At 38.5% G+C, this 16,240-nt stretch overlaps 1 protein-coding gene across 1 annotated transcript; it reads right to left on the bottom strand.

The window, feature by feature from the left end:
• Positions 1–2,896: 2,896 nt before the first annotated feature.
• On the bottom strand, positions 2,897–11,617 carry LOC108425907 (galectin-9-like). Its single transcript, XM_017694972.2, has 11 exons — positions 11,476–11,617; positions 10,919–11,007; positions 9,402–9,609; positions 8,955–9,074; positions 8,774–8,800; positions 8,109–8,138; positions 7,892–7,921; positions 6,967–6,996; positions 6,770–6,858; positions 5,019–5,175; positions 2,897–4,873 (listed from the first exon to the last, which is right to left on the bottom strand). The coding sequence occupies exons 1-11, from the start codon at positions 11,512–11,514 to the stop codon at positions 4,727–4,729; spliced, it is 966 nt and encodes a 321-aa protein (XP_017550461.1). The 5' UTR covers positions 11,515–11,617; the 3' UTR covers positions 2,897–4,726.
• Positions 11,618–16,240: the final 4,623 nt, after the last annotated feature.

The raw sequence follows: 16,240 nt of genomic DNA, 5'->3' as shown, positions 1-16,240 counted from the left end.
GCAACAAGCCATTTTACATTAAACTACACTAAATGACTTTGTTTATATCACAACGATAGAATTATGCAATAAAAAAGGGAAAGTCAGTGGAATTTCCCTTTCAAAAAGAATTCCAGCAATTTTTTTAAACTTTTCACAATTTGAAATCAGTATGATGCCAACAGTCTTTCAGAGTGGTTTCATGTAAAATGCTCTGTTCTAGAGAAAATTACTGTGTCAGAGTGGTGGTGATAGGAACTCTGAATTGCTAACCTCAAAGCTAACTTTACTGCTGTTTGTTCTGAAACATTTTACAATTGTATTGTATTTTACAGTATTGTATGGAATAGTAAAATAAAATATAATAATTATATCAAGACGTGAATTCACTCATTTTTGTATAATCACAGTTGGGCAAAATGCTTAGTAGAGCTCAATAACACTTGCTTAATAACTGATCATGACTTTGATTTATCATTCTGCTCAGGCTTTAGCAGAGCTCAGTAACACTAGACCTCATTCAGTAATATCTTCCTCATTTTTTTCTTCAATTTGTTCTTGAGAAAGGTGCTAAGAAAAAGTCTATGACAAATTCCTGACGTGTTCTTAAACAGCAGAACTGTTCACACATTTGTTCTCTTGAGCGTGTGCAGATTCTGTTCTTAAGGCCAAATCTCAAATAAGAAATCGCTGGTGAATGTTAGAATCTTACTAAAACTGAATAAGTGGGTTTTAAGAAGAGATTTTCTTCTTAAGAAGAGTTGGTGAGTGAGGCTCACTGAGATTTATCAGTCTACTTCATTGTTTGTAAAGAAGCTGTTAATTGAGGCCAGAATTAGACTTACCAAAAAAAAAAATGTAAAAAGTAACTGTATTCTGAATACTGCCTTTACAAACTGTAACTTGGACCAAATACAGATACTTAATTTCTGTATTCTGAACACGTATTCCCAATACTTCACAAAATTCCACTACATCCCAATTCTGTGCATAATTAATAAAAGAGTTAAATTTGTGTTGCAGACATTGTGACCCCTGGTCTCCATCATCACCATGTTAAAGACATCTAAGCCAACAAATTTCTCTACAATGAACCATTTCACATCAAATGGCTCTAAATGACTGAGTTTGTTTACATGTTAACAATTGAATTATGAGAATATTTGAAACAATCAGTGGAATTCTCCTTTAAAGAAGCTGTATTCATTATTTAAACATGTCTGGACACTTTTGGACAAGTAGTGCATGTAAAGGACCCACATTTATATTTGTCTTGGAAGTTAAGAGTTTTTGGAAGCTGTATAGAATGCCTGTACATCATAAATCAGTCACAGGATCTTTTATTTTCCATCAGTACTCCTACACAGTGTTCATTGGCCCTGGAGTAAATGAAGGGAGGGCAAAGCTGGGATCAGAGTTTCCAACCCAGACCATCCTCATGTTAAATAATCTAAATGTGAAAAATAAAGCAGGAAGCCATCAACTATAACTGATTTGTAAAGGTGGATGACTTCAAAAATCTTGGGTCAACCATCCAGAGCAATGGACAGTGTAGAAAAGAGGTGAAGAAGAGGGTGCAGGCAGGATGGAGTGGGTGGAGACGGGTGTCAGGGCTGATGTGTGACAGAAGGATAGCAGCAAGAGTGAAAGGGAAGGTTTACAAGACAGTAGTGCGTCCTGCTATTATGTATGGTTTGGAGACTGTGGCTCTGTCTAAAAGACAGGAGGCTGAGCTGGAGGTGGCGGAGCTGAAGATGCTGAGATTTTCGTTGGGAATGACAAAGATGGACAGGATTAGAAATGAGCAGATCAGAGGGACAGTGAAGGTGGAGCAGTTTGGAGATAAAGCCAGAGAGGCCTGGTTGAGATGGTTTGGACATGTGTTGAGGAGGAATAGTGGATATATTGGTCAAAGAATGTTGGAGATGGAGCTGCCGGGTAGAAGAAGAAGAGGTAGACCTCAGAGAATGTTTATGGATGTAGTGAAGGTGGACATGGAGATGGTTGGTGTAAAAGTAGAGGAGGCAGTGGATAGGGCAAGATGGAGGCAGATGATCCGCTGTGGCGACCCCTAAAGGGAGCAGCCGAAAGAAGAAGAAGATATACAAGAGAATGGTAAGCTTAAATGTTTGAGATTTAAAGGGGAATTCCACTGATTTTTCAGAATTTCTGCATAAAATAGTCAAGATGTAAACACAGTAGCTGCGAATGGCTTGATGTAAAATGTGTCATTCTAGAACAACTTACAGAGTCAGCATTGTTCACAGTGGTGGTGATAAGAACCAGATGTCTGAAGCCTTTAACACCTCTGAAAGCCTCATCACAGGTAGTTATTACATGAAATGGTCATAAGGATTTCTGAGACATGTGATAGTTTTGTGATTAGGTTTTGGCCTGAAATGTCATTTTTAAAAAATCCATTCATGGAGGAGAGGTTTATGTAGGGCAAAACTGTACCCAAAGAAAACTTTTTTCCAGATCATTATTTAACAGTTACCAACATCACAGAAGACATTTCAGATACCAAATAAAAAGGTTATTCTTGCGTAAAACATCACAACCTACTATCACTATGGTAAAGTGGAATCGTTAGTTTCTTTACAGTTTCTTTACCATTTTACATCAGTTTTGTGATCGTTAGGCAATTAAATGCACTTTACTAAAGTGCTGTCCAGCCTCTGCAACCTCTGCAGCTCTCCAGCCCATAATAAACAGTCCTAAAAGAAGAATTAGAAAAAAAATAGCTCCAGACTTTTACTGTGGGCATACTTGACATGTTAGCTAAATAGAAATGAACACATATGCTTAAGCACTTTTTTGCTTGTAAAAAAGGAAAACGCTAAAAACAAAATGTTTGACCCATCATTGCAAATTTCATGTGTAGCAGTGTATAGGAATCATGTATAACAATTTAAAATGAGTTGTATCACAACAGTTCATCTTTTTTTTAATAGAAAAAAAAAAACACTTTTTGATCCTTTAACTTGAAATTGCAGTGATTGCAGTAAATTGTCAAATAGCAATAGCAGATGAATAGGCAGGAGAAGCATGCAGTATTGTAGGCATATGCACCATTTCACAGTAGCGAACATGAACATCACTGATCACTGTAGCAACGTCATAATTTTGTTTAAAACACACAAGTAGGAAATTCTAAAACACCAGGGTTATGTGTTTTAGAAAGCTGTGAGACCTTAGCAGGAAACAAAATTACAGAATCCGACAAATCGTGATTAATTTGTACAGGTATGGCCTCTTGTTTACCTTTTTGTTTGAGGCTGGTGCCCCCTAAGTGTCTCAAATCCTTTCTAAATGTATGAATCCGTTCTACATGAAATCTTTTTCTGTAGTGCCACATTACAAATGAATAATTAAAAAAATGCATATAATGGTATATAACAGAACATACACATATGTTGACTGTGCCTAACCCCTTGCATCCAAGGTTTATTATTCAGTTATTAATCTTAAGGTTTTTTATTATACCACCAATGACTCTTTTGATTTCTTCTGTAACTACTGTGAAAGTAGGTTATCTAGTTATGAGAATGAACTGAAGTGTGGGCCCACAGATGGACCCTTGAAGACTAAAGCATTACAAATGTAGAATAAAAAATATTATCATAATATAATGTAATAACAAAGGGACATACAGATGTTGAGTTTACAGTACCTAATCCCAATCGCTCTAGGCATTTTATTCAGTTATTAATCTTAAAATGTACTATTCAGTAACTGCTGTGAAATTTATTAGGTTATGCAGTTAAGAGCACTCCCCTATTTACATAATCTTTTCACAGCAGTGGAACAAAGTGGACCAACAAGACAGGAGATGTTTCCATTGTTCCCTTTTTGAGCAGATATATACTCCCCCCTTCAGGCAAATGTAGATATAGCAGAAGAGCAGAACAATTATAGGCACCATTTCATTACAGTTATTGAAATTGTCTCATCAGCTTCTCCTGGGCAAGCACGGAGGCTAAAGGCTAGCAGGGAGCAGATTTTTCAGTAAGAAAAGTATGATGTACACTGTCGAAGCAATTTGCTTAAGTTCCTTCAAAATAATGTTAAGCATATTTAGATAAAGCTTGAAAAGTTGGCAGAGTAAGGCTGTCATATAAATATGTTATGCAAAAAATAGTTTGCTACATAAAATCCAATTTGAATGTAGCAAAACAAAGTATATTAGTGGCTCAAATTCTACATCTGAGATTTTCACAGTGTTGACTGAGTCATTCTGTCCTTCAAGGGGTCATGAAATGTAAGCTGATAAAATAATGTCATGGAGGATTTACCCAAAAGCAAATCAACAAGGGCCATGGTAAATACTATAATAAACAGAGGCCTAAGACACATTGCAACCAAATACAGCTGCTCTACTGGCAGTGGAGGACTAAAATGTATAGGATTACATAACTTCAATACAGAACATTGATAAATGTAATATAAAATCCACCTTATTTGGTAGCATTGCAATATATTTTAAGATTAGAATATTAGAATACAAAAAATATCATTTTAGGGATTACATTTGAATATAAGGAAGATTAAATGCAAGCATGAGAAAAGGAATAAAATCAAATCAAAAGCCTCAGATACAAATGTCAGATAACATTGCTTATTCAGCCATCTAAGCTACATTGAAACTCTTAACAATGAGGCAATACTAAATGCATGGCTTACATGTAAAATGCGATGAACTGGGACCTGAAAAGCTTGTAGAGGAAGTTCTACGCAAAAAAATGAACTAAGCCACTACAGAGGTCAAGCTCAGGTCACCAGAAATTTCCAGAATATCAATCTCGTCCAATTTGCTGAAGCGGTGGTTGTATGTATGCACTTGCCTGCCATTGACAAACACATTGTAATGGTGGGGATTGCAAGAGATGACCACCTGAAATACACAAGCAGGTATAGGACACAAACAATATTAGTTCTCAGGGGAAAAACATTCTGTTTTCATCAGCTACTTAGATTTAGCTTTAAACAAAGTAAAAAATTACAAAAACACTAAATGTTCAGTTTTCAAAACACTGTACCTGAAAGGGCTGTCCCTTGCTAAACGGCATGCCTCCGTGGCGCTCCTCTGGGCCCCACGCATCACCCATTAGGGTGTTACGCACTACCAGATTCTCATCAAAGCGAGGGTTATAGTGTAAGGCAATGCCAGATCTGTGACGCAGGTTAAAAGAGAACCTGGTGGATATGAACATTAAAACAGAGAAAGAGAAAAGTCAGAAAGTCATTTTCAGACGCAAAACAACAGTTTGTAATATTAGTAAATCCCTAAAATGGCCTGACTGACATTGTGGTCAGCAGGTGGTGCTAGTGAGCAATTATTGAGTCTCACAATAATAAAAGTGTCACACCCCCAAAACACTCTTGTTTTCCCACCTTGTTCCTTTGCTGAAGTTTGTTTTTTTGTGACATTTTGTCTGTTTTCAATTGGTTTAGTTGATTTCACTCTGCACTCTGCTGAAATGCACAAAATATTCACATTATGTAGGTGTTCTTTGGCTTGTTTGATTTGCCAGAAATATGGGATACAACCGCCGTTTTATGGTTGCCTCCATTAAATGACCAATTTTATTAGCCGATCATAGCACTGCTGACAAAAAACATCATAGACCAGCATAAATTCTACTGGTCAGACATTTTTTTCCTCACAGGGACTACAAAAACAGGTCTATCCCTACTTATGTTCTTGATAAAGTGCATTATCTTGCTCATTATTTTCCATGGCACTAAATAAAGGCACTTCTTCTTTGTGACTGATTTGTTTACAACCCTGTTTTCAAAAAAGTTGGAAAGCTGTGCAAAATATAAATAAAAACAAAATACAATAATGTGCAAATCATGAAAACCCTATATTTAAATATAAATAGTACAAATACAACATATTAAATGTTGAAACTGAGGAATGTTGTTGTTTTACTTGAAAAAAATATATGCCCATTTAGAATTTGATGCCAGCAACATATTTCAAAAAGTGGGTCAGCGTTCATGTTTAGCACTGTGCTGCATCACTTCTTCTTTTAACAGCACTCTGTAAGAATTTGGGAACTGAGGAGACCGACTGCTGTAGTATTACAAGTGAAATGTTTCCCGTTATTGTTTGATGTAGGATTTCAGCTGCTCAAAAGTTCATTGTCTCCTTTATTGTATATTTAATTATATAGTGTGGCAAATGTTTTCCATGGGTGACCGTTCTAGACTGCATGCAGGCAAGTTTAACCTGCTTAGTTTAGAGTACCACAGAGATACTTGTCTCAATGTTACTGGTATTTATTCTAAATTAGTGTCTTTTTTTCTATATATATAGAAAAAATAGAAAGGATATAATTACTTACTGATCAAACAGCTTTTTAATTCTAATATTCTCAGGTCCTTAAAACTTTTTAGTGCTGTATGGGTCTGTCTCTCTCTCTCTCTCTCTCTCTCTCTCTCTGCCTTTGATTGTGTTTGTATTTCTTTAATTGTGAAAAAAAGTTGTTTAGATGTGGAATAAACTGAAACTAAAATAAAAAAAATGGATAAATTGCTGATGTTGATGATGTTAAAGTTGGAAAGATCCTATACGGTATGTCCATTAAGGGACTGTGCTGTCCACTAAGGGACTGTGCTTAGCATGAACAATTTTCCCAAAGGTTTTACTGAAGGGCAAGACAACACACTGTTTTCATGAATGCAACAACGTTCTCTGTTGTCTGCACAATACAGTAGTATACACTCTGTATATACCCTGACACACAGGTTCATGATCTTGAATCCTGTAGTTGTAACAACTGACCTGTGAGCCTGAGAGTTCACCACTCCTTGGATGGAAATGTTTTTGCCATGCCGTAATCCACCACTGATGATACTTTTGTAAGGAACACTCTATTGATAAAGCACACAGCTTTTTATTATTAATGGTTATTATGAGCTTTTCATTTGAGCATAAAACAGAATGTGAACTCTTCATGTGAGGTAGTCAGACGTTCTTACATAGACAGGTGCAGGGGAAAATCCAGGTACCTGCAGTGAACAACAAAGTTGGCTAGATCATTTCTCTTAAAATAATGTGTGCTTGTGCAGAAAAGAAAAACAGGAAGCTGCTGGATGTGGCCAAGGTTGCTGTCATCATCTTAGAGGCATGTGATTCAACGTAGCAGTTTATGATAGGAAGTAAATCATTACCTAGTATGCATTGATCTCATGAATGCTATATTTCTCTAGCTGTCCTTGACAGACTGGTGAAAAATCCCCACAGTAATAGCTGCAGCCATTGGAATAAAGATAAACCGATACCGCAGCCTTACAAATATCACAATAATATTCTGGTACTGGATTCTGTAGAAGGCTGCTTTTAGACCACTCTATTGTTATCTTTTGGCTTTCAGAACACTCTCTTTCAGTACAAAAAAAAATACAAAGGACTATCGACTAAACATTCTGTGACAAAAGCAATAAAAAAAGAATCTTGAAAAAAAAATTGTATTATAATGTATTACAGGGATCGCTGCAAAAACTTGTACTGAAGTATGTACTGATACATTTTTAATTACTGTATTTCTACCTGAGCATTCCTATCTATATATATATATATATATATATATATATGGTATTTCTACATATTGCTGCTGTCGGAAGAAAACCTTGTATCTCCATTTTTATCGTTTTTCAGTTTTTGACATAATTTGAAAATGCCTGTTGTCTTTTACATTGTGTGTACATTTCATGAAGAATGGATGAAAAGAAATGGCCCAAAATGACTTGGAAAGACGTCTGGTTCCACTGACTTTCATTAAAATTAAAGCAGATTTTTTCCTTCTCCTGAAAAGTTACTATTTTGGAGATACGAGGTTTTCTTCTGACAACAGCGACATATTCTATTTATGCAGAGGAAACTCTTAAATGAGAAGTTACTTACAGCACTTCCCACAGGATAAGCATACTGTGCCTAAAGGTGTAACAGGAGATATAAGATGGAAAATATCATTATGACACAGCAGCTTAAAGTCCTGTGGATATTATATATTTTAAGTCAAATAACAGGATCTTTCAGAATTTGTTAAACTTTTTTTATTTCAGCTTCTCTGACGAAAATCACATTCAAACATTTAAAACAAATGCCTACTAACACATACCTGGAATGCTGGCCCGGCAGACATGACACCCTGCACAAAACAAAGAAAAAGCATTAAAAAATCTAATCACCATTTCCATTAATGGAATTCCATTTTAAATATTTTAACGTCAACATCTTGTTAACACAACATCAACAATGATCCTTTAAAAGATGACTTTGATACTACTTTTTAAAATTTCTTCTAAACATAAATTCAAACCTTAGTTTTTAATGTGAAATGTTAATAAAAACAGAAAGTGATTAGTAAATTGTTTGGCCTGTATTACAAAAACACAATATTTATTATTTTACCTTATGAACTGTTTGAGAATGTATGCTCATTCCAAATTTGATGGCTGCAAAACATTCCAAAAACGTTTAAATAGGAGGCTGTTTACCACTTTGTTATATCACTTTTCCTGTTAATAATAATCAGGGGACCTGACTGACATGAACTGATCTGGTTGATCTAGTTGTTTAGATGATAAAGTAAGTAAAACATTAGATATCTTTTATTTGTATTGTTATTGTTTGATACAAGTCAAAGTGGATTTACAAATCACCGCTGTGTATTACTTTTCTGCAACTGAGGATTGTAACTACATTGAAATTTAATACCATTCCTGGTATTTAATGCTAAATTAGAATTACAACATGTGCAGTGAGAGGGCAGTAAATACTTACTGGATAAGATGGCTGAGGGAAGTAGGGCTGCAACAGGAGAAAAATGTACTTCTGTTATTTCCTCAATCATTTGACTACAACATAGCAGTATTCCACTCATAATGAATAATGAGTCATAAAGCTAGTGCGAATTGGTTATGTGTAAAGGTAAGAGTTGTAATATGATCAAGGGCCTTCTTACCGCAGGGCTTTGGAAAGCGATGGAATTAACCTCCACCATTCCATCCACCACGATTGTGTCCACCATGTGGAATGGGATACGATGATTATACTCCATGATATGGCTACCATTGACACTTATCTATGAAAGACATTCTGTCAGATTAGGATCCTGCACCATACATTTTTTATTAATTCTGCATATTGTCATATATGCCAGGACCTGAACTGAATTCAAAGACTGAACAACCCCAGCAAATGACAGAAACAAGATTCTGTAGGTATTTTTCTCTTTACCTGGCTTCAAGGAAGCTTCAGGCCTAACTCATTTTAAAGGTGCCTGACTCATTGTAAAGGGAGTACAGAAACATGCAGTGGTCTAATTTGGTCCATTTCCACAAAGAAGTCACATGAATTAACAAAACCATTTCCTGCTTTGTTCATGGACAAAAGAATAAGTGAAACTGACCTTGTATGAGGCCTGGCTGACCAGTATCTGCAGGGTAAAAGGACTACCGGTGGGGAACAGAGCCTGATATTTACGTTCCTCTGTGCCCCAGCGAGACTGCTGGTAGGTGTTCGTCACTATGTACCCAGCGCCACTGTCATAGCGTGGGTTAAAATGCAAGGCAATATCGGCTGCATGTCTGGAACCACACTGGAGATTCACATGGAACCTGGTGGTGATGAGGTTAAGGGAAGTTAGAGTTGTCACATGGCCTGCAGTCCACAATAGTTTGCCATCAGTAATTTCTCTTAAATTTGTCCATAAACTGAAATTGGTTTCTGTGTTTTATTTCACATCTGTAATTAATTTAAGTACCACATACATTCTCTATCATTTCTGCTACTTTTTTCTTGTTACCCCATTGCACTATAGACTTATATTCCGTTATTAATCTAAAGACTTCAGTAACTACAATACACACAGCAATACAACAGGCACAAAATAAATACAGTTTCAAATGGCAATGGTACTGAGCTCCCAGAGAAAGTGAAACAAATCAAAATTGTGAGGTTATATGTCTATGGAAAAAAATGACTACACATGTAGGAGAATACACAAGTCTGAACCTGAGGCCCCTGTAGAACAGTGCCAGGTGGTCACATCAGACGGCAGCCACCTGAGACCTGTTTTTCCTCACTGAACGCCCCAACAGGAGCACAGAGAGACAGTCTGTCTCATCCCTCTTCTTCACTGAACCAGTGTTATAATTGTACAGGAGAGCTATTTTCAAAAACAATAAGATGTAAACAAAGTCATTCAGAGTGATTTTGAATGCATTTTTTTTACTCTGCAGACCACCAGGTGCACCTACGTGTGTCCTTTTTTGTGTTTTATATGTAACGTTGGTAAGTACTAATTCTGAAAAACATTAGGTGACTTTGGGTACTACTTTGCATTTACATTTACATTTACAGCATTTAGCAGACGCTGTTATCCAGAGCCAAGCTGTACTTGAAGCTTGAAGGGCTCATGGTTCAGTTTGAGATTCCACCATTGCCACCAAGTAGGTAGGGGCTGGTCCATTTTTTGCTTTGCAGGCAAGCATTAGAGTTTTAGATCTGATGTGTGCAGCTACAGGAAGCCAGTGAAGGGAGCTTACCAGGGCCTGCTGTGTGTAGCCAATTCCACCTTGAATGTATTTAAAGAAAGCACAGTCCTTCACCACCACTGTGAACAATTCTCAGTAAGCTTCTCTAGGACAGCACTTTATATCAAACCACTCTGAATAACTTTACATCTTAATGATTCTATATCTAACACATTAAAAATAATTCACCTCATAGCAAAGTAGCTTAATAAGAGCTACCCCTTTCTCTAACTCCTCAGTGAAGAATGTTCAGCCAGTCGATATAGGGAGGTGGACCTCAAACTACAGAATACAATTCCTGGAATTCCTGACCCCTTCCAGCTTTTTCGACCGTCTGAGAGAAGGCAATAGCCGAGAAAAGAGCCTCACCAGTCCCTGCTCTTTGCTTTACCTGTTGGCTCCTGGCAAAACCCGTCCACTTATGATAATACTCTTGCCCTCCTGCAAACCTCCTTGGATAGAGCCACTGAAAGGAACTCTCTGGAAAAAATGGCAGGATTATAACGCAAGTAATGACAGAGAAGATAAAGAAGCCCAAACAAAGAAATCAGATACATTTCTCATTTTTACAGTTTTACTGACTTTTCGAAGCATTTTCATGACTAAATTTTGACCAAGTATAGCTACAAAACTGTGTAATGATTCACAAAGTGTATCATTTATAGAAAAGGAGTGTGAGGGTCAAAAACTAATCCATGATTTTTCCCCCATATTTCCAGCCAGATGTTTTGCACACAAGTCACACATCAACAAGGTAACTAAGCTTTAATAAAACGTAAGCTGTGCATCATCAAATGGACCGATAGTCCGTTTGAAAGCCTGACATTGCCAATGTTATAAAGTAATTAAGCTCTTTCCAGAACAAATATGCCGCTCACACACACCAACCCTATGAGGACAGCAGCTATACAGACGAAACAAACTTTCGTCAACAGTTAGAAGACTTACGGGATTGTAGAAGGGCTGTTGCTGCTGGTGATATGCCATCTTTCCGCTCTCTCTTACTCTTCTGCAGAAAAGAAAGAATAGCTGCGTGTTTCCGTCTGTTCCGTTTTATGCGCGAGGTCTGCAGTTCAGAGTCCGCCTAGTGCGCCGCTATTACAGACTTAGCGGTAAATCTCAGATAGCGGGAAATCACACTCCAGTCGAATTGCAATGAAAGGCGTTTCCGTAAAACAAGAACGCCCACTTATCATTCACTGACCGATATGTCTGCAAAATGGCATTCTCTCATGGGTGAATAAGACTCAACGGGGAAAATACCTCAATATTTATAAATACGTTACTAATACTCAATTAATATTGTTTCTGCATATTTACATAATGAGTATTTGGCCTTTAAAAACAAACCTGTGCAGTATATAAAGCGTGTAGAGCGTGTGAAGTGTATGTAGAGTTCTGTCTGATGATCCCCAACTGGAACTTTTCACGATGCACCATAGAGAGTGACACCAAAGGTTCCCGCAGCGGGTCACTGAGGAACACTGTTCTCAGGCAGTTGGATGATATAAGTGACAGTCCACCCTTCCTCGCTCATAAAGGACTAGGCCTGTCTTCCATGCTTGACCGCATCATTGTTTAAGATGTTTCTGAACATTTCAAAATAAGATCACTGCATACGGGGTGGCGGGAGGACGTTTATTAGTTATTAGTTCTATTAGCAACCGTCACTTCACCACCACTTCTCCTCATTTTAATCACATCTCCATCATTTGAGATTACATTCACATTTCAAATAAAATGCAATCCTTGCTAAAATACATTCCAAACACACAAAAAACCCATTTCAGGATATATTGCCCTGGTATATTGCCTTGGGGCAGTCATGGGCTGGAGGTTAGGGAACCAGCCTCGCGGTTCGATCCCCAGAGCCGACAGCACATGACTGAGGTGTCCTTGAGCAAGACACCTAACCCCCAACTGCTCCCGGGCGCTGCGAATTTGGGCTGCCCACCGCTCTGGGCTAGTGTGCTCACTGCCCCCTAGTGTGTGTGTGCTCACTAGTGTATGTGGTGTTTCACTTCACCGTTGGGTTAAATGCTGAGGTGAAATTTTGTGGGACTAATAAGGGTCTCTAAATCTTAATAATATTAGTAAATATTTATATAATATAATATAATTACTGTGGCAAGTCCACTGGGGAGGAGACCCCGGGGAAGACCCAGGACACGCTGGTGTGTCTATATCGCCCAGCTGGCCTGGGAGCGCCTCGGAATCCCTCCCAGGGAGCTAGTGGAAGTGGCTGGGGAAAGGGAGGTCTGGGCTTCATTGCTCAGGATGCTGCCCCCGCGACCCGAACCCCGGAGAAGCGGAAGATGATGGATGGATGGATGGATGGATAATTACTGTATAATTACTGTCTCTCTTAGGCCGAACAGCCATCACAGGACGAAGTCAGTTGAAATCACCACGTCGCTAAATATTCTTTATAACATCCAAAACAACACGGCTAACACAACACAGCGTTTTAGTGAGGCTAGATAAAGTAATGTGTGATGAGTTATTGTTTGCTTAGACATTATTTCTTATTCACTTCGTGAAAAACGTGTAGCCTGCAGTGCCTGTATGCAACTTATTAAGGAATATGGAAGTTCCAGTAATTCCTTATCTCCGAAAATCCCAAGAGCCCATGGCAAATCCCTTTAGATAGTGGTGGCTATGTGATTCTCATCGTAGCTGCAGGTGATGTGACAGATACCACGAAACATGCCCCAGGAGAAGTGGCTAATGTGTCAGGTGCAGAGCGGCCGCCGTTTACTCTGCAAAGTGTCGGTGAAGTGGCCGTGAAGTTGCTGCTCAGTGGCGGCCGCTAATAAAAGTGGCCGCGTAGTTGCTGTTTAGTGGCGGCAGCAAATAAAAGCGGCGACGAAGTGGCCGTTTCCTGCTGCCACAAGAACCGTCACTTCCGCCTGCACGCAGAGATTCAACCCCCTCTCACATTTCATAGCGTTTCTAGTCTTAAATGGCTCCTCTTCCAACTTTAAGGAGTGCGCCGTTTTTGCGACAGATAAAGAGAACACAGGTTGTTCTCTGGGTGTTTATCAGCTTGCTGGTGTACATCAGTTGGTGTATTTGCTGGTGTTTGAACCCACGCGCTCTTAAACAAGCGCTGCTGGTTCGTCGTTCAGAGGCCACGTCCTCGCCCCCGCAGTTCCTCCTGAGCTGGCAGGGCTCCTCACAGCTTACCGCGTTGGGGCAAACCACAGTGATGGTGACAGCAGCAGCGCTGTTCCTCTCAGCCACCCTCTGCTTTCCCTGCCATCCACAGACTAGCAGATAAAATCCTGGTTACAGGCAAATCAGCTTGAGGTTACATGCACCCTGGCGAAGCCTACCTATATGGCATCAAAATTCTATTCTCATATTAAAGTTTCTAGCATTAAAAGTCACTTCATATTTTTTCTTTTTGTTGTCAGACATGATATGATCCATTATTATAATTAGAGCACTTTATGTTTAATGTCAGAGTCAGTGGGTTAGATGAGGCAAAGATGTTTTGACCATGACCCCGAACAACAACACTTTTCTACTTTCATTTAATCAGCTTTTGGTAGCAGTTGGCAAACCTGCATTGAAGATTACAGAGTAGTTCCTGTCATTAGCTGATAAAGAGAAAATAAGAGGGACTTTCATAAGAACTTGTGACAGGTCCAACAGACTTTAAGCATTTAATACAAATGAAAACTAAAGTCATCGTTGACTAAAGTTAAACCATATTAAACTAAAAAATGAGTGTTAACAAACGCAAAATTCTCAGTTTTCATTTTCATACATCAGCTCAAGCGTGTACCTCTGTGTAACTGGCACCCCACTGCTTACCCCTTACAGATGTAATGTGTTAAGTGCAGATACATTCTAAAGGCCAGAGAAACAAAGTGATCCTGGATTTCTGCCAAACAGAGCTGTAACTTGAACATAGCCCTAACCTTTTCAAAAACATGAATCAACTCTCAGCAAGTACGAACAGATATAATATATATAAAATTGTATAATTTGTTTTTAAAATAGACTATCATACAAGCTGAAATGTTCACAATATGATCTAGTGTATTTGAGATCAAGTAAATGTAGAGGATTAACACTTAAATCAGCATGCATCCTTTATTAAGGATCACCAGATTTGATTCACATTTGTCAGCAATTAATGTGAGAAATATATATTAATTCATTATTGACGTTTACACTCACCAGCCACTTTATTAGGTACACCTTGCTAGTAAAAAGGTTGGACCCCCTGCCTTAATTCTTCGTGGCATACTTTCAATAAGGTGTTGGAAACGTTCCTCAGAGATTTTGGTTGGTTTGTCTGGCACCAACAACCATGCCATGTTCAAAGTCACTTAAATCACCTTTCTTCCCCATTCTGATGCTCGGTTTGCACTTCAGCAAGTTGTCTTGACCACCTCTACATGCCTAAATGCATTGAGTTGTGGCCATGTGAATGGCTGATTAGCTATTTGTGTTAACAAGCAACTGAACTGTACCTAATAAAGTGAGTGTATTTTAAGTTACATCATCTAATAAAATAACACTATGTATGAATGTAATGCAACTTGAATAGCTATCACATTAAGTAAATATATTTTAATGTATGTATAGTTTATGTTCAAAACTAAAATGTAGGTTAACCTTAAAGGGGTTTTGATTATCACTTTACATTGACTGAACACTTTAGTGACAGAGCCATAGACTGTGGGACAGCCATAGACTGTGCACACACGTGTGCTTCCTGACTCACTCTTTGTGTTGAAAGTGTGCATTAACCATTAACTCCCAAGAATCACAAAACCCAAATAAGTACACTACAGTGTGTGCAGAATAATTAGGCAAGTTGTATTTGAGAGGATTCTGTTTATTATTGAACAACAACTATGTTCTCAATCAACCCAAAAAACCAAAGATATACCCATCTCACTTGTTTATTTTCACCAGGTAAACCAATATAAAATCTAGAAATAAACATTTCTGACATTCAAAAACAAAACCAAAAACAAATCAGTGACCAATATAGCCACCTTTCTTTACGATGACTCTCAAAAGCCTTCCATCCATAGATTCTGTCAGGTGCTTGATCTGTTTACGATCAACATTGCGTGCAGCAGCCACCACAGCCTCCCAGACACTGTTCAGAGAGGTGTACTGTTTTCCCTCCCTGTAGATCTCACATTTTATGAGGGACCACAGGTTCTCTATGGGGTTCAGATCAGGTGAACAAGGGGGCCATGTCATTATTTTTTCTTCTTTTAGACCTTTTAGGCCAGCCACGCTGTGGAGTATTTGGATGCATGTGATGGAGCATTGTCCTGCATGAAAATCACGTTTTTCTTGAACGATACCGATTTCTTCCTGTACCACTGCTTGAAGGTGTCTTCCAGAAACTGGCAATAGGTCTGGGAGTTGAGCTTCACTCCATCCTTAACCCGAAAAGGTCCCACAAGTTCATCTTTGATGATACCAGCCCATACCAGTACCCCACCTCCACCTTGCTGGCATCTGAGTCGGGGTGGAGCTCTCTGCCCTTTACTGATCCAGCCTCGGGCCCATCCATCTGGCCCATCAAGAGTCACTCTCATTTCATCAGTCCATAAAACCTTAGAAAAATCAGTCTTAAGATATTTCTTGGCCTGGTCTTGACGTTTTATCTTATGCTTCTTGTTCAAAGGTGGTTGTTTTTCAGCCTTCCTTACCTTGGCCATGTCCCTGAGTATCACGC

Source organism: Pygocentrus nattereri, chromosome 17 (genome assembly GCF_015220715.1).
Source record: "Pygocentrus nattereri isolate fPygNat1 chromosome 17, fPygNat1.pri, whole genome shotgun sequence".
Classification (NCBI taxonomy): domain Eukaryota; kingdom Metazoa; phylum Chordata; class Actinopteri; order Characiformes; family Serrasalmidae; genus Pygocentrus; species Pygocentrus nattereri.
The sequence above is the reverse complement of the archived record's forward strand: the minus strand, read 5'-3'. Positions and strand labels throughout refer to the sequence as shown.